General features: G+C 54.3%; 1 protein-coding gene and 1 pseudogene across 1 annotated transcript; both read left to right on the top strand.

Annotated features, from left to right (window-relative positions):
* Positions 1-834: 834 nt before the first annotated feature.
* Positions 835-6,056, top strand: LOC125133239 (sialic acid-binding Ig-like lectin 14; annotated as a pseudogene).
* Positions 5,840-16,694, top strand: LOC125133237 (sialic acid-binding Ig-like lectin 14). The gene is given in 10 exon segments (XM_047791359.1): positions 5,840-5,866; positions 12,361-12,442; positions 12,562-12,683; positions 12,685-12,774; positions 12,776-12,947; positions 13,136-13,414; positions 13,650-13,697; positions 15,366-15,611; positions 15,721-15,856; positions 15,985-16,694. Coding segments are annotated over 10 exon segments (1,218 nt in total). The 3' UTR covers positions 16,001-16,694.
* The last annotated feature ends 1,070 nt before the right edge of the window (positions 16,695-17,764 follow it).

Raw genomic sequence — 17,764 nt, 5'->3', positions numbered from 1 at the left:
TGTATGAGGGTCGAGGGGCTGTCACTGGTTACCTCTCCGTTCATCTGGACCCCCAGCCAGGGCCACCACTGGGTGCCTGGAGCCTGACATTTATGCACATGAGATCCCTCTGCAGAAAAAAAAAAAAAAGTCACGTGAACGCAATATAAAACTCGGCAGAAACAACAATGGGACACCCACTTCACCCTTTGGCCCTGAAGGGTTTCGGGAACTGAGAACAAGAAGCAAGGATTGTAACAAAAGATGTTCCCAGGAGAAATTCCTGAGAACCAGAAAATCCAAAGTTGCTGGGAGCTGGGAGCCAGGACTGTGGATGAAGGGCCACATACATGCACATATATATAGATATTTCTTAAAAGTCGTAGTATCTCTGGCACGCATATGCATTTCTTTTTTCAAATGTATAATCTTTTAAACTTCCGTTCCTTTATTTTTTTTGGTCAGGGTATGTGGAATTTGCCAGGCCAGGGATGGAACTCACACCACAGCAGCCCCATCCCCTCCAGCTGCTAGAGTGGCCATGCTGATCCTTAACCCGCTAAGCCACAAGGAAACTCCCACATGAGTTTCCGGTGAAAGGAGAAAACACATTTCATCCATCGCAAAAGCTGAAATGCTCAAAATCAAAACGTAAGACAATTCAGAAGGCGACAGAGAGTTTTTATTAGTAGTCAGCATATCTGTCTGTCATACCTGCAAACACACATTCCCCACACTTGGGGCTGATCCTCTCGGCCTCTTTACGGGAGAATAATTGTGGATATGAGTAGTATTAATAGTATACGAAGACATATTAACTATAAGCATTTTAGATCTGAAATAGAAGGATACAGTATGTCCACTGGTGAGATTGAGAAAGTAAAAATTATGTATTATTTTATGTACGTGTAAAAGAAACTTTCTTTCAGTCCTACAACTTGTCCCTGGGAGGGTCTAAAGTGTTTAAGGTCATTGTTGGAGTGCCAGTCATGGCACAGAGGAAACGAATCCGACTAGGAACCATGAGGTTGTGGGTTCGATCCCTGCCCCGCTCAGTGGGTTAAGGATCAGGCATTGCCGCGAGCTGCGGTGTAGATTGCAGACACGGCTCCGCATCCTGCCTTGCTGGGGGCTGTGGTGTAGGCTGGCAGGGTGTAGCCTCCTCCGATTGGACCCCTAGCCTGGGAACCTCCATATGCCTTGGGTGCGGTCCTAAGAAGCAAAAAAAGAAAAAAAGAAAAAAAAATATCAGTGTCAAATTTGGGAAAACTTATGAAGTTTTCTTCCCTAAGGAGCACTCAGATGACAGGTTATTTCCACACAAGGCTTGAGCCCTGCCTGGGGCTTGAAAAAAGGCGGTGCTGAGGGAGGGATGCTGACTTGTGTTCTCTGTGTGAGGTCAGCCTTCTGGGGTCCCACAGAACGGGGTGAGGGTCTCCCTTTCCCTCCCCCTCCCCGATGTGCCGGCCCGCGCTCCAAGCCTGGTCCCATAAGACCCCTCAGTTCCAGGAAGACCAACACCCTCTGTTTTTCCATGGTCCCAAAACCCTTCGGAGCAAAGGAGCCTTTAATGCTCTGCTTCCCCTCCTGGGCTCCGCCCTCCACTCTGGGGGTCTGCAAACGTCTTTCCTGCCCCGAACTTGAATAGGTGTGAGAAAATTGTAACTATTCTTGTCCAGATGGTCCGTGTTTCTCGGTCTCGGTCTGGCCGGGGGGGTTGTCTCGTGGGATCCGCAGGTCTAGACCCCCTGTCTCTTCTCGGATGCCCAGGCCTCTCCGGGATCCCGACTGCTGGCTTCACCCTCATCTGCAAAGCCATCGCTTCCACAGCCACCCCGGAGAAACCTCCCAAACTCCGGGGACCTCCGCAGAGTCCCCTGCCACGGAGGGGGGCAGGGGACAGGGTGGGACAGCATGATTTCTCCGCCCACATCGCACCCCCACGACCTGTGGTGTCCAAGTTCCCCTTCTGTGCCCAGGCCACAGCTTGCCTGTCACTCTGTCACCCTCTGGCTTCCTGTTGGGGCCTCCCGGGTCCCTCCCCACATTCAGGGCGTTCCTGTCCCTGACAGAGGGGCCTGGACTGGGCCCTGCCCTGGCCGAGGCGGACATGTGCCCCTGCTGCTGCTGCTGCTGCTCCTGCTGTGGGGGGGTGAGTGGGCTGGGGAGGGGGTGGGATGGGGTGGGGGCAAGGGGGGCAGCACGAGGGGGGTGGGGGTTAAGCAAGGGGTGGGGGTGCTGGAGCTGGAGCGGAGCCCTCTGTGTCCCCCAGGGTCCCTGCAGCAGGATCAAGGTTTCTGGCTCCAAGTGCAGGAATCCGTGGCGGTTGCAGGAGTGGCCTGGGTGTCCATGTGACCTGCTCCTTCTCCTTCTCCTGGAGTTACTAGGTCTTCCCCTGGGCAACTCTTCATCTACTGGTTCCGGGAAGGGATAACACCCTCGTCGGTGAGCCTGTGGCCACAAACAACCCACACAGACCAGTGGAACCCACAGACTCGGGGACCGATTCCAACTCTCTGGGGATCCCCAGAACAAGGACTGCTCCCTGAGCATCAGAGACGCCAGGATGAGTGACACGGGGGTCTACGTCCTCCCGGCTGGAGGAAGGGAAACAGAGTAAAACACACTTACACAGATAAGAAGCTGAAGGGCAGGTGACAGGTATGGCGGGGGGACCCAGGGTGCGGACCCCCGAATTAGAACAGCACTGGGACATAGGACCCTCTCCCTGCTCCAGGTCTCGGGGTTTGGGGGTGCAGGGGAGATCCGGGACCCGGGGTGAGCTCTGGCCCTGAGGCACTGGTCCCTCTCAGGGTCCCGCTCTGGGTGCCCACCCCTCTCTCCTCCTCAGCCCTGACAGAGAAACCCGACATCCACTTTCTGGAGCCTCTGGAGTCTGGCCGCCCCACAAACCTGACCTGCTCTCTGCGCCAGTCTGTGATGGGGGAAGGCTTGTCCATTTCTCCTGGGCGGGGGCCGCCCTTGATGCTGTGGACCCAGAGGCCCTTGGCTCCTCGGTGCTCACCCTCACCCCGAGACCCCAGGACCATGGCACCAACCTCACCTGTCAGGTGAAACTCCAAGGAGCTCAGGTGACCACGGAGAGAACCATCCAGCTCAATGTCTCCTGTGAGTGTGGGGGGCCGGCTTGGTCCCCGAGGGCAGGTGTGGCAGGAGGAAGGTCCAGTCCTGGCAGGGGTCTCCCAGAGGAGATGGGGGGACAGGTATGGCGGGGGACCCAGGGTGCGGACCCCCGAATTAGAACAGGGGGGGATAAAGCCGCGTCCCTTCCACTTAGGCAGCTCCTGGGGAAAGACAGAGTCCCCGCCCCATCGCCCTCTGCCTCCTTTCCCTTCCCAGACGCGCCAAAGCTGATGACGACCAGAATGTTCCAGGAAAAAGTCACAGGTAAGAAAGATGGTCTCTTCTCTGGGGCGGTGATGGGAGCAGGTCTTTGCCAGCTCAGGGCTCAGGGCTCAGGGCTCAGTCGCTCGCTCCCCCCCGCCCCCGCATCCCCTGCTCCGCCCCTTCCCCACCCGCTCACCAATGGCTCATATCCAGGGGCCCAGTATCACATTTGGCTGCTCTCTTCCTTGACTTCAGTTTTTAATTTTATTTGGAATTGGGGAGAAAAACACACCTCAGATGAAACCGACCACCTCTACCGTATTAATGGTACCACTGAGCCGTGGGAAAAGTTGTCCACGGGGTTGTGGAACCAACGTGTAGATATCTTTACATCTTGCCTTTCTGGAGCCATCAGACTTGAGCTCCCCATGCCCTGCCCCGCAGCCTCTGGCACCAGCGTTCCACTCTCCATGTCTCTGAGATAGACTGCTTTGAGGTTCTGCTCTGTTTTTAAATTTCTGTCTGTCCCCGCCTCCTGACAGGTGCCCTCTTTCACCTCTGATCCCATCACCTTTGCCAGGAGCCCTCTGCGTTCCCACCCCCCATGGCTCCACCCTGGACCCCATTCTAGTCTCTCTGCCCAGTCCTGTTCCTGGGAATCTCATCCCATCCCTGGTCTCCACCTGCAGCCCTGTCCCGATCCTGACCCTATCTTGATGCTTCTCTGTGCTTTATACATCTGACTACATGCTGCACATTAAGCACCCCTCGCTGATGCCCCCAGCCCTGACTTGACCTGGGTGTGTGGGAACATCAGTCTCCACAGGCCCTTTCTCACCAGATCTGCCCATGAGTCACTGAGACTTCACTTCTCACATCACTTCCCTCTTTCTCTGCCCTGGGCCCCAGATCCAGCTCCAGTCTCATCCTGGATGTCAGCCTCCCCCTCAGCCTCCCTGCCTCCTGTGTAATCTTTGGGCCAGGCCCCACATGGCCCCAGGACGGTCTTCCCAGAGTCAGGGCTGATTCTGTGCTTCCCCTACTCATGGGCTTCCACTGCTCTCCAGTGACCCCGGAGCAAAGCCCAACTCCCTCAGCCCGGCCCGCAGGGCTCCAACATCCCTGACCCTACCCTCTCTCCCAATGGTACCCTGTCTTTGGTGCTCCCGTCCTCCCAGCCAAGGTGTGGACACAGGTGCCTTCCTGCTCATCAGCCAGACTCTCATTTTGTTGTGTGTGTGGTCTTTTTAGGGCCACACCCGGAGCGTATGGAGGTTCCCAGGCTAGGGGTTGAATCAGCACTGTGGCTGCCAGCCTACACCTGAGACACAGCCATGCCAGATCCAAGCCATGTCTGCGATGTACACCACAGCTCACAGCAACGCCAGGTCCTTAACCCACTGAGTGAGGCCAGGGATCCTCATGGGTACTAGTCAGGTTCTTAACCCGCTGAGCCACAGCCGGAACTCCAGCTGCCTCATTCTTGACACATCTTCCCTCCCGCTGCCTGTCCACTTCTCAGCATCCTGCCAGCCTCAGAACCAGCTCCCGTTTTGTCCCTGGTCTCCTGACCTGACCACGAGGGCCGTCGCCTCTTCAGCTTCGATTAAGCCACCCTGCCACTTGTCACATGGCCCATCTTCCCACCTCTGGCTCTGGGGGAGAGGGAGGGAGAGACAGCCCTGTCACCCAGCTCCACTGAAATTGCCGTGTGTCCTCTCACCCAGACCTGAATGGCACATCACTGCCGGGTCCTGGAGGGCCAGTCCCTGCGCCTGGTCTGTGGGGCTGACAGCAACCCCCCTGCCGTGATGAGCTGGTCCCGGGAGGGAAGAGCTCCTCGCCCCTCGCAGCCCTCAGCACCCGGGGTCCTGGAACTGCCGCACGTGGGGGCTGATGATGGAGGGGAATTCACCTGCCAAGCTCAGAACCCACTGGGCTCCCAGCAGGTTTCCTTCCACCTCTCTGTGCAGAGTGAGTTGCAGGACAGGTGTGGGGGCTGGGGGCAGCGGGGTCAGGTGTCTGGGCTGTGGGAGGGGCTGGGGCCTGGGGCCAGAACTTCACCCCCTCGACCCTTCCCCAGGAAGCCCCCCTTCCTGCAGCTGTGTGACTGAGGAGCAGCAGGGCTCCTGGCCCCTGGTCCTCACCCTGATCAGAGGGGCCCTGATGGGGCTTGGTTTCTTCCTCGCCTATGGCCTCACCTGGATGTACTACACCAGGTGAGCGGACCTGCGCCTCTCATGGGAAGTCTGATGACGGGCCCCTGTGTTCCAGGCGGGGCTGAACTGTCCCGTCCTGCCTGGAGCTAAAGTGTCCGAGTCTCTGACCTGGCCTGGTTCCTCTGCAGGTGTGGAGGCCACTAGGCAGCAGTGCTGAGAGGCAGGACTGAGCCTCCCTGCTTCTCAAGACAGGGTTCCGTGAGGACGAGGCGCCCAGAAGACACACAGGAGAGGACATTGCAGTCAGCTTCTTCCTGGAATCGCTCAATGCAAACCTTATCTCCTTTGCACCCATGAGCTTTGAATTTGAGGAGGCACCTGTGTGATGCTGTAGAGTCTATCCCAGTGAAAGGAGACTTTTATTTCGTATGTGTTCCAGGAGCAGGTGGCATAGCCCGCTGGGCAGGGCCCCAGGGGGAAGCACCAGGTGTTGCTGAGGCAGAAGGAGCAGGTGCCAGGAAGGCTTTCCTGGGGTTTCCATGGAAAGGCAAGGCTGGGCAGGCAAAATACATTGGATGTGCTAGTTTGAATAAGCCTGGTGGGTTTTGGGGCTCTGACGATGGTCTTGAGTAGACTGCTACCAGTTCAGGAAGGATTTAGAGAAGGGAAATAGGATCTTGGTGGTGGGAGGGGTAGTTAAGGAGAATGGTTGAGGGTTATGGGCTAAGGATTGGTTGGTTTGCAGCTGAAAGGTGAGCTCCTGGCAGGGCCCTTTTCTGTCTCTAAGAATTGGCTGACCCTGGGAGGCGGCGTCCTTCCCAGGCTGGTACGTTTTGTAAGATGTCCAAGCATCATATGATACAGGAAATAAAACACGACTGTGGTCTACACCCCCAAGGAGTGCCTCATTGTTTCTGAAGTGCCACCCACCCCCCATCTCCTACCCTGAGTCTGCTTTTGGTCCTACGTCAGCCCTCCCCTCCCCGCTGCTCCTCTCTCTCCATCCCCAGCCCAATCAAGGGGCTGATCCTCTCAGGACCCAGACGTTACCTGGTTCACACCCTGAGTTTCTGGTCTCCAAACCTCCCCTGTCAGCGTGGACATCCATCCACAGTAGAATCAGGAAGACAGCTTGTCTTTTTTAGTTTTAAGTCACCTGCCTCCTCATAATTTGTGTAAAATGCCACATTTTTTTTCTTTTTCGGGTCACACCTGTGGCATATGGAGGTTCCTTCCTGGGCTAGGGGTGGAATCAGGGCCACAGCTGCTGGCCTACACCACAGCCACAGCAACGCCAGATCCTAGCCGATTCTTCAACCTACATCACAGCTCCCGACAACACCAGATCCTTAACCCACTGAGCGAGGCCAGGGGTTGAACCTGAATCCTCGATTATCTAATCATTGGATTCTTCACCTGCTGAGTCACAACAGGAGTTCTGAAAATGTCACATTTTCTTATTTATGTATTTTCTGAGTGACGTAGTAATATAAAATGCACCTTACCTTTTAGCGTCTCTGTGGGAATTTCTGGAGCATAATTATCCCTTAATTTTGCCAATATTTGGGTTGTACTATTTCAATAAAGTCTCCTTGTTTGTTCACTGTTTTTTTTTTTTTTTCTTGTCTTTTTGCTATTTCTTTGGGCCGCTCCTGCGGCATATGGAGGTTCCCAGGCTAGGGGTCCAATCGGAGATGTAGCCACCGGCCTACGCCAGAGCCACAGCCATGCGGGATCCGAGCCGCGTCTGCAACCTACATCACAGCTCACGGCAACGCCGGATCGTTAACCCACTGAGCAAGGGCAGGGATCGAACCCACAACCTCATGGTTCCTAATCGGATTCATTAACCACTGCGCCACGACGGGAACTCCTGTTTTTGGTTTTTTTGTCTTGTCTTTAGTCTTTTTACAGCCGCACCAGCAACATATGGAAGTTCCCAGGCTGGGGATCCCAGTTGGAGCTGCACCTGCTGGCCTACACCACAGCGATAGCAACCCGGGTACCTACACCACAGCTCACAGCAATCCTGGATTCTTAACCCACTGAGCAAGGCCAAGGATTGAACCCTCATCCTCATGGATATTGGTCAGATTCATTACCCAGTGGGTCATGATGGGAACTCTGAAACAACCGCAGTACTATTGATTATGAATTACTGTAGCTTCGTAGCATGGTTTGAATCGGGGCATGGGATACATCCAGATTTGTTCTGCTTTCTCAAGGTTGCTTTGGCTCTTTGGGGTCTTCGGTGGCTCCACACAGATTTGAGGACTCTTCCTTCTAGTTCTGTCAAATGCTCTGAGTATTTTGATAGGGGTTGCATTGAATCTGTAGATTGGGCTGGGTGAGTGGGTATTTTATCAATACGAATTCTTCGCATCTAAGAGCGTGGTATATATTTCCATTTCTTTGTGTCTTCTTCAATTCCTTTCATCAGCATTTTATCATTTTCAGAGTACGGATCTCTCTCCTCCTTGTTAAAATTTATTCCTGGGTATTTTGTTCTTTTGCCTGTGCTTGTCCATGGGAGCGCTTATGTTTTTTTTTTTATTTTTATTTTTTGGATTTTTGCCTTTTCTAGGGCCCCACCCATGGCATATGGAGGTTCCCAGGCTAGGGGTCTAATCAGAGCTGTAGCCACTGGCCTACACCACAGCCACAGCAACACGGGATCCGAGCCACGTCTGCGACCTACACCACAACTCACAGCAACGCCGGATCCTTAACCCACTGAGTGAGGCCAGGGGTTGAACCCACACCCTCGTGGTTCCTAGTTGGATTTGTTAGCCACTGAGCCACGACGGGAAGTCCCCCATGGGAGTGTTTTTTAGAGCGTTTCTTGCTGATAGATCGCTTCCCTGCATTTCCCCATCACTAAATACAAGTGTGTCTTGTGTAATACTCTTCACTGAGGTTTGGGGGACATCAGGAGAAAATGGTCCTTCAGGACAGGAAGCAGCTTAAATCAGATACTAGGTCTCATGTTGCAAAAACTCACCATTCATTCTCGCCATAGAAAGTCTTTTCCCGGATGTCTTTCTCCAGAACCCACACTGCTGGGGCCAGGAGGCCATCTCCCAAATCCTCATCCCACCATCATGGGGTCTATAGCTTTCACCAGTGCTTTCTCTCTCCTCCACAAGGGGGAGCCTCCTGGTTCATTTTCTCACCCACGTCATTGTAGTTTCCTCTTCACCTCATCCTCCAAGAGTTTATACATCCGAAATAATCGTTAGTATTTTCATGTCATGTGACTACCACCTCAATAAAGGTATTATTATTAACTTGTTTTAAAAATAGATCTATGAGGAGTTTTCATTGTAGCTCAGAGGAAATGAATCAGACTAGGATCTATGAGCATGCAGGTTCAACCCCTGCCCTTGCTCCGTGGGTTGAGGATCCAGCATTGCTCTGAGCTGCAGTGTAGGTCGCAGATGGGGCTCAGATCTGGTGTTGCTGTGGTGTAGGTTGGCAGCTGTAGCTCTGATTCAACCCCCAGCCTGGGAAGCTCCACATGCCATGTGTGGCCCTAAAAGGACAAAAAAAAAAAAAAAAAAAGAAAGAAAAGAAAAGAAAGAAAAATAGGTGTATGATATACCTCCTCCTTTCACTGATATGAAATGAGTAAGTCTTCTCGAGTGTGAAAATAGTTGTTGCTGCAAATAACCCATTCACTCCCTTGGGCTATTTTGCTTTTATTAGGATGGGCATTGTGACCCGGAGGGGGGCCAGCCTGACCTTGGTGCCCCTCTTTCCTGGCACAGGTTATGGGAAGATTTCCACTTTGGCCCTTCTGCCTCTGCCTGATGGCTTCTGGCTGCGATTTCCTCCCCTCTCACCTCCCCATCTCATTCTGACTCCCAACATACAGGACAGAGTGTGTGGGCTGAGGGGAATGAGGCTCTCCCCAGGCAATCTGAAATCTCCAGTTTGAGAGCTGCCTCTGGTGTCCGTGGGACAAAGGCCAGAGGAGTCTTGACCATATCTCTCGGTACACAGGGAGAGATTTTCTTTAGATGGTCACTTTCCGATGAAGACACAAGGTGAGCTCCACATAGGAGCTCCATATGTTACTTACATTTATTTCGTTTTATTTTTTTAGGGCCTCACTTGCCCCACTAGAAAGTTGTACTTTTTGACCACTTTTACCCAGAACCCAACTCTCTACCTGTGGAAACCACCCATCGATCCTCTGTATCCATGAGTTTATTTCAGTTTTGATTTTTTTAAGAATCCACCTATGCATGAGATCGTACGGATTTCTCTTTCTCTGCCCAGCTTATTTCACTTAGCATAAGGCCCTCGTGTTCCATCCATGTGTTGCAAAAGCAGGATTTCCTTCTCTCTCAAGACTGAAAAACACTCCGTTCGCATACACACTAGCACTGCATGTTCCTCACTCATCCCTCCCCTCCATTCAGCCTGGAGGTGGTCTCCCACGCCTTAGCGCTTGTGAATAATGCTGCCAGGAACCTGGGGGCGCATAGACCTTTTCCAGTTGTTGTGTTCGTTTTCTTTAAGATGCATACGGGAGGGGAAGTGCTTGGTTGTTCTGTTTTTAGTTTTGAGGAACCTCCATGCTGTGTTCCAGAGTGACTGCACCAGTTCACATTCCCACCAACAGAGTACTAAGGTTCCCCTCATTGCATCTGCTCACCAACGCTTGTTTCTTGTTTCTTAGTTTTTGTTTGTTTGTTTGTTTGTTTTTGATCATCCCAGCTTGAGATTCACTAGATTGGCCAGTGAATTGGGAGTGGAGGCTACACAACCTCATGCATCTGGCCTTCTGGAGTCCCTGCCTTGTCCAGCAACATTCGCTGCAATGTATGAGGGTCGAGGGGCTGTCACTGGTTACCTCTCGTTCATCTGGACCCCAGCCAGGGCCACCACTGGGTGCCTGGAGCCTGACATTTATGCACATGAGATCCCTCTGCAGAAAAAAAAAAAAAGTCACCTGAACGCAATATAACTCGGCAGAAACACCATGGGACACCCACTTCACCCTTTTGGCCCTGAAGGGTTTCGGGAACTGAGAACAAGAAGCAAGGATTGTAACAAAAGATGTTCCCAGGAGAAATTCCTGAGAACCAGAAAATCCCAAAGTTGCTGGGAGCTGGGAGCCAGGAACTGTGGATGAAGGGCACATACATGCACATATATATATATATTTCTTAAAAGTCGTAGTATCTCTGGCACGCATATGCATTTCTTTTTTCAAATGTATAATCTTTTAAACTTCCGTTCCTTTATTTTTTTGGTCAGGGTATGTGGAATTTGCCAGGCCAGGGATGGAACTCACACCACAGCAGCCCCATCCCCTCCAGCTGCTAGAGTGGCCATGCTGGATCCTAACCCGCTAAGCCACAAGGAAACTCCCACATGAGTTTCCGGTGAAAGGAGAAAACACATTTCATCCATCGCAAAAGCTGAAATGCTCAAAATCAAAACGTAAGACAATTCAGAAGGCGACAGAGAGTTTTTATTAGTAGTCAGCATATCTGTCTGTCATACCTGCAAACACACATTCCCCACACTTTGGGGCTGATCCTCTCGGCCTCTTTACGGGAGAATAATTGTGGATATGAGTAAGTATTAATAGTATACGAAGACCATATTAACTATAAGCATTTTAGATCTGAAATAGAAGGATACAGTATGTCCACTGGTGAGATTGAGAAAGTAAAAATTATGTATTATTTTATGTACGTGTAAAAGAAACTTTCTTTCAGTCCTACAACTTGTCCCTGGAGGGTCTAAAGTGTTTAAGGGTCATTGTTGGAGTGCCAGTCATGGCACAGAGGGAAAACGAATCCGACTAGGAACCATGAGGTTGTGGGTTCGATCCCTGCCCCGCTCAGTGGGTTAAGGATCAGGCATTGCCGCGAGCTGCGGTGTAGATTGCAGACACGGCTCGCATCCTGCCTTGCTGGGGCTGTGGTGTAGGCTGGCAGGTGTAGCTCCTCCGATTGGACCCCTAGCCTGGGAACCTCCATATGCCTTGGGTGCGGTCCTAAGAAGCAAAAAAAGAAAAAAAAGAAAAAAAAATATCAGTGTCAAATTTGGAAACTTTATGAAGTTTCTTCCCTAAGGAGCACTCAGATGACAGGTTATTTCCACACAAGGCTTGAGCCCTGCATGGGGCTTTGAAAAAAGGCGGTGCTGAGGGAGGGATGCTGACTTGTGCTTCTGTGTGAGGTCCAGCCTTCTGGGGTCCCACAGAACGGGGTGAGGGTCTCCCTTTCCCTCCCCCTCCCCGATGTGCACGGCCCGCGCTCCAAGCCTGGTCCCATAAGACCCCTCAGTTCCAGGAAGACCAACACCTCTGTTTTCCATGGTCCCAAAACCCTTCGGAGCAAAGGAGCCTTTAATGCTCTGCTTCCCCTCCTGGGCTCCGCCCCTCCACTCTGGGGGTCTGCAAACGTCTTTCCTGCCCCGAACTTGAATAGGTGTGAGAAAATTGTAACTATTCTTGTCCAGGATGGTCCGTGTTTCTCGGTCTCGGTCTGGGCCGGGGGGGTGTCTCGTGGGATCCGCAGGTCTAGACCCCCTGTCTCTTCTCGGATGCCCAGGCCTCTCCGGGATCCCGACTGCTGGCTTCACCCTCATCTGCAAAGCCATCGCTTCCACAGCCACCCCCGGAGAAACCTCCCAAACTCCGGGGACCTCCGCAGAGTCCCCTGCCACGGAGGGGGGCAGGGGACAGGGTGGGACCAGCATGATTTCTCCGCCCACATCGCACCCCCACGACCTGTGGTGTCCAAGTTCCCCTTCTGTGCCAGGCCACAGCTGCCTGTCACTCTGTCACCCTCTGGCTTCCTGTTGGGGCCTCCCGGGTCCCTCCCCACATTCAGGGCGTTCCTGTCCCTGACAGAGGGGCCTGGACTGGGCCCTGCCCTGGCCGAGGCGGACATGGTGCCCCTGCTGGCTGCTGCTGCTGCTCCTGCTGTGGGGGGGTGAGTGGGCTGGGGAGGGGGTGGGATGGGGTGGGGGCAAGGGGGGCAGCACGAGGGGGGGTGGGGTTAAGCAAGGGGTGGGGGTGCTGGAGCTGGAGCGGAGCCTCTGTGTCCCCCAGGGTCCCTGCAGCAGGATCAAGGTTTCTGGCTCCAAGTGCAGGAATCCGTGGCGGTGCAGGAGTGCCTGGGTGTCCATGTGACCTGCTCCTTCTCCTTCTCCTGGAGTTACTGGTCTTCCCCTGGGCAAACTCTTCATCTACTGGTTCCGGGAAGGGGATAACACCCTCGTCGGTGAGCCTGTGGCCACAAACAACCCACACAGACCAGTGAAACCCACAGACTCGGGACCGATTCCAACTCTCTGGGGATCCCCAGAACAAGGACTGCTCCCTGAGCATCAGAGACGCCAGGATGAGTGACACGGGGGTCTACGTCCTCCGGCTGGAGGAAGGAAACAGAGTAAAACACACTTACACAGATAAGAAGCTGAAGGTGCAGGTGACAGGTATGGCGGGGGACCCAGGGTGCGGACCCCCGAATTAGAACAGCACTGGGACATAGGACCTCTCCCTGCTCCAGGTCTCGGGGTTTGGGGGTGCAGGGGAGATCCGGGACCCGGGGTGAGCTCTGGCCCTGAGGCACTGGTCCCTCTCAGGGTCCCGCTCTGGGTGCCCACCCCTCTCTCCTCCTCAGCCCTGACAGAGAAACCCGACATCCACTTTCTGGAGCCTCTGGAGTCTGGCCGCCCCACAAACCTGACCTGCTCTCTGCCGCCAGTCTGTGATGGGGGAAGGCTTGTCCATTTCTCCTGGGCGGGGGCCGCCCTTGATGCTGTGGACCCAGAGGCCCTTGGCTCCTCGGTGCTCACCCTCACCCCGAGACCCCAGGACCATGGCACCAACCTCACCTGTCAGGTGAAACTCCAAGGAGCTCAGGTGACCACGGAGAGAACCATCCAGCTCAATGTCTCCTGTGAGTGTGGGGGGCCGGCTTGGTCCCCGAGGGCAGGTGTGGGCAGGAGGAAGGTCCAGTCCTGGCAGGGGTCTCCCAGAGGAGATGGGGGGACAGGTATGGCGGGGGACCCAGGGTGCGGACCCCCGAATTAGAACAGGGGGGGGATAAAGCCGCGTCCCTTCCACTTAGGCAGCTCCTGGGGGAAAGGACAGAGTCCCCGCCCCATCGCCCTCTGCCTCCTTTCCCTTCCCAGACGCGCCAAAGCTGATGACGACCAGAATGTTCCAGGAAAAAGTCACAGGTAAGAAAGATGGTCTCTTCTCTGGGGCGGTGATGGGAGCAGGTCTTTGCCAGCTCAGGGCTCAGGGCTCAGGGCTCAGTCGCTCGCTCCCCCCCGCCCCCGCCTCCCCTGCTCCGCCCCTTCCCCCACCCGCTCACCAATGGCTCATATCCAGGGGCCCAGTATCACATTTGGCTGCTCTCTTTCCTTGACTTCAGTTTTTAATTTTATTGGAATTGGGAGAAAACACACCTCAGATGAAACCGACCACCTCTACCGTATTTAATGGTACCACTGAGCCGTGGGAAAAGTTGTCCACGGGGTTGTGGAACCAACGTGTAGATATCTTTACATCTTGCCTTTCTGGAGCCATCAGACTTGAGCTCCCCATGCCCTGCCCCGCAGCCTCTGGCCACCAGCGTTCCACTCTCCATGTCTCTGAGATAGACTGCTTGAGGTTCTGCTCTGTTTTTAAATTTCTGTCTGTCCCCGCCTCCTGACAGGTGCCCTCTTTCACCTCTGATCCCATCACCTTTGCCAGGAGCCCTCTGCGTTCCCACCCCCCATGGCTCCACCCTGGACCCCATTCTAGTCTCTCTGCCCAGTCCTGTTCCTGGGAATCTTCATCCCATCCCTGGTCTCCACCTGCAGCCCTGTCCCGATCCTGACCCTATCTTGATGCTTCTCTGTGCTTTATACATCTGACTACATGCTGCACATTAAGCACCCCTCGCTGATGCCCCCAGCCCTGACTTGACCTGGGTGTGGTGGGAACATCAGTCTCCACAGGCCCTTTCTCACCAGATCTGCCCATGAGTCACTGAGACTTCACTTCTCACATCACTTCCTCTTTCTCTGCCCTGGGCCCCAGATCCAGCTCCAGTCTCATCCTGGATGTCAGCCTCCCCCTCAGCCTCCCTGCCTCCTGTGTAATCTTTGGGCCAGGCCCCACATGGCCCCAGGACGGTCTTCCCAGAGTCAGGGCTGATTCTGTGCTTCCCCTACTCATGGGCTTCCACTGCTCTCCAGTGACCCCGGAGCAAAGCCCAACTCCCTCAGCCCGGCCCGCAGGGCTCCAACATCCCTGACCCTACCCTCTCTCCCACTGGTACCCTGTCTTTGGTGCTCCCGTCCTCCCAGCCAAGGTGTGGACACAGGTGCCTTCCTGCTCATCAGCCAGACTCTCATTTTGTTGTGTGTGTGGTCTTTTTAGGGCCACACCCGGAGCGTATGGAGGTTCCCAGGCTAGGGGTTGAATCAGCACTGTGGCTGCCAGCCTACACCTGAGACACAGCCATGCCAGATCCAAGCCATGTCTGCGATGTACACCACAGCTCACAGCAACGCCAGGTCCTTAACCCACTGAGTGAGGCCAGGGATCCTCATGGGTACTAGTCAGGTTCTTAACCCGCTGAGCCACAGCCGGAACTCCAGCTGCCTCATTCTTGACACATCTTCCCTCCCGCTGCCTGTCCACTTCTCAGCATCCTGCCAGCCTCAGAACCAGCTCCCGTTTTGTCCCTGGTCTCCTGACCTGACCACGAGGGCCGTCGCCTCTTCAGCTTCGATTAAGCCACCCTGCCACTTGTCACATGGCCCATCTTCCCACCTCTGGCTCTGGGGGGAGAGGGAGGGAGAGACAGCCCTGTCACCCAGCTCCACTGAAATTGCCGTGTGTCTCTCACCCAGACCTGAATGGCACATCACTGCCGGTCCTGGAGGGCCAGTCCCTGCGCCTGGTCTGTGGGGCTGACAGCAACCCCCCTGCCGTGATGAGCTGGTCCCGGGAGGGAAGAGCTCCTCGCCCCTCGCAGCCCTCAGCACCCGGGGTCCTGGAACTGCCGCACGTGGGGGCTGATGATGGAGGGGAATTCACCTGCCAAGCTCAGAACCCACTGGGCTCCCAGCAGGTTTCCTTCCACCTCTCTGTGCAGAGTGAGTTGCAGGACAGGTGTGGGGGCTGGGGGCAGCGGGGTCAGGTGTCTGGGCTGTGGGAGGGGCTGGGGCCTGGGGCCAGAACTTCACCCCCTCGACCCTTCCCCAGGAAGCCCCCCTTCCTGCAGCTGTGTGACTGAGGAGCAGCAGGGCTCCTGGCCCCTGGTCCTCACCCTGATCAGAGGGGCCCTGATGGGGCTTGGTTTCTTCCTCGCCTATGGCCTCACCTGGATGTACTACACCAGGTGAGCGGACCTGCGCCTCTCATGGGAAGTCTGATGACGGGCCCCTGTGTTCCAGGCGGGGCTGAACTGTCCCGTCCTGCCTGGAGCTAAAGTGTCCGAGTCTCTGACCTGGCCTGGTTCCTCTGCAGGTGTGGAGGCCACTAGGCAGCAGTGCTGAGAGGCAGGACTGAGCCTCCCTGCTTCTCAAGACAGGGTTCCGTGAGGACGAGGCGCCCAGAAGACACACAGGAGAGGACATTGCAGTCAGCTTCTTCCTGGAATCGCTCAATGCAAACCTTATCTCCTTTGCACCCATGAGCTTTGAATTTGAGGAGGCACCTGTGTGATGCTGTAGAGTCTATCCCAGTGAAAGGAGACTTTTATTTCGTATGTGTTCCAGGAGCAGGTGGCATAGCCCGCTGGGCAGGGCCCCAGGGGGAAGCACCAGGTGTTGCTGAGGCAGAAGGAGCAGGTGCCAGGAAGGCTTTCCTGGGGTTTCCATGGAAAGGCAAGGCTGGGCAGGCAAAATACATTGGGATGTGCTAGTTTGAATAAGCCTGGTGGGTTTGGGGCTCTGACGATGGTCTTGAGTAGACTGCTACCAGTTCAGGAAGGATTTAGAGAAGGGAAATAGGATCTTGGTGGTGGGAGGGGTAGTTAAGGAGAATGGTTGAGGGTTATGGGCTAAGGATTGGTTGGTTTGCAGCTGAAAGGTGAGCTCCTGGCAGGGCCCTTTTCTGTCTCTAAGAATTGGCTGACCCTGGGAGGCGGCGTCCTTCCCAGGCTGGTACGTTTTGTAAGATGTCCAAGCATCATATGATACAGGAAATAAAACACGACTGTGGTCTACACCCCCCAAGGAGTGCCTCATTGTTTCTGAAGTGCCACCCCCCCATCTCCTACCCTGAGTCTGCTTTTGGTCCTACGTCAGCCCTCCCCTCCCCGCTGCTCCTCTCTCTCCATCCCCAGCCCAATCAAGGGGCTGATCCTCTCAGGACCCAGACGTTACCTGGTTCACACCCTGAGTTTCTGGTCTCCAAACCTCCCCTGTCAGCGTGGACATCCATCCACAGTAGAATCAGGAAGACAGCTTGTCTTTTTTAGTTTTAAGTCACCTGCCTCCTCATAATTTGTGTAAAATGCCACATTTTTTTCTTTTCGGGTCACACCTGTGGCATATGGAGGTTCCTGGGCTAGGGGTGGAATCAGGGCCACAGCTGCTGGCCTACACCACAGCCACAGCAACGCCAGATCCTAGCCGATTCTTCAACCTACATCACAGCTCCCGACAACACCAGATCCTTAACCCACTGAGCGAGGCCAGGGGTTGAACCTGAATCCTCGATTATCTAATCATTGGATTCTTCACCTGCTGAGTCACAACAGGAGTTCTGAAAATGTCACATTTTCTTATTTATGTATTTTCTGAGTGACGTAGTAATATAAAATGCACCTTACCTTTTAGCGTCTCTGTGGGAATTTCTGGAGCATAATTATCCCTTAATTTTGCCAATATTTGGGTTGTACTATTTCAATAAAGTCTCCTTGTTTGTTCACTGTTTTTTTTTTTTTTCTTGTCTTTTTGCTATTTCTTTGGGCCGCTCCTGCGGCATATGGAGGTTCCCAGGCTAGGGGTCCAATCGGAGATGTAGCCACCGGCCTACGCCAGAGCCACAGCCATGCGGGATCCGAGCCGCGTCTGCAACCTACATCACAGCTCACGGCAACGCCGGATCGTTAACCCACTGAGCAAGGGCAGGGATCGAACCCACAACCTCATGGTTCCTAATCGGATTCATTAACCACTGCGCCACGACGGGAACTCCTGTTTTTGGTTTTTTTGTCTTGTCTTTAGTCTTTTTACAGCCGCACCAGCAACATATGGAAGTTCCCAGGCTGGGGATCCCAGTTGGAGCTGCACCTGCTGGC

Source organism: Phacochoerus africanus, chromosome 8 (assembly GCF_016906955.1).
Source record: "Phacochoerus africanus isolate WHEZ1 chromosome 8, ROS_Pafr_v1, whole genome shotgun sequence".
NCBI classification, from domain to species: domain Eukaryota; kingdom Metazoa; phylum Chordata; class Mammalia; order Artiodactyla; family Suidae; genus Phacochoerus; species Phacochoerus africanus.
The sequence above is the reverse complement of the archived record's forward strand: the minus strand, read 5'-3'. Positions and strand labels throughout refer to the sequence as shown.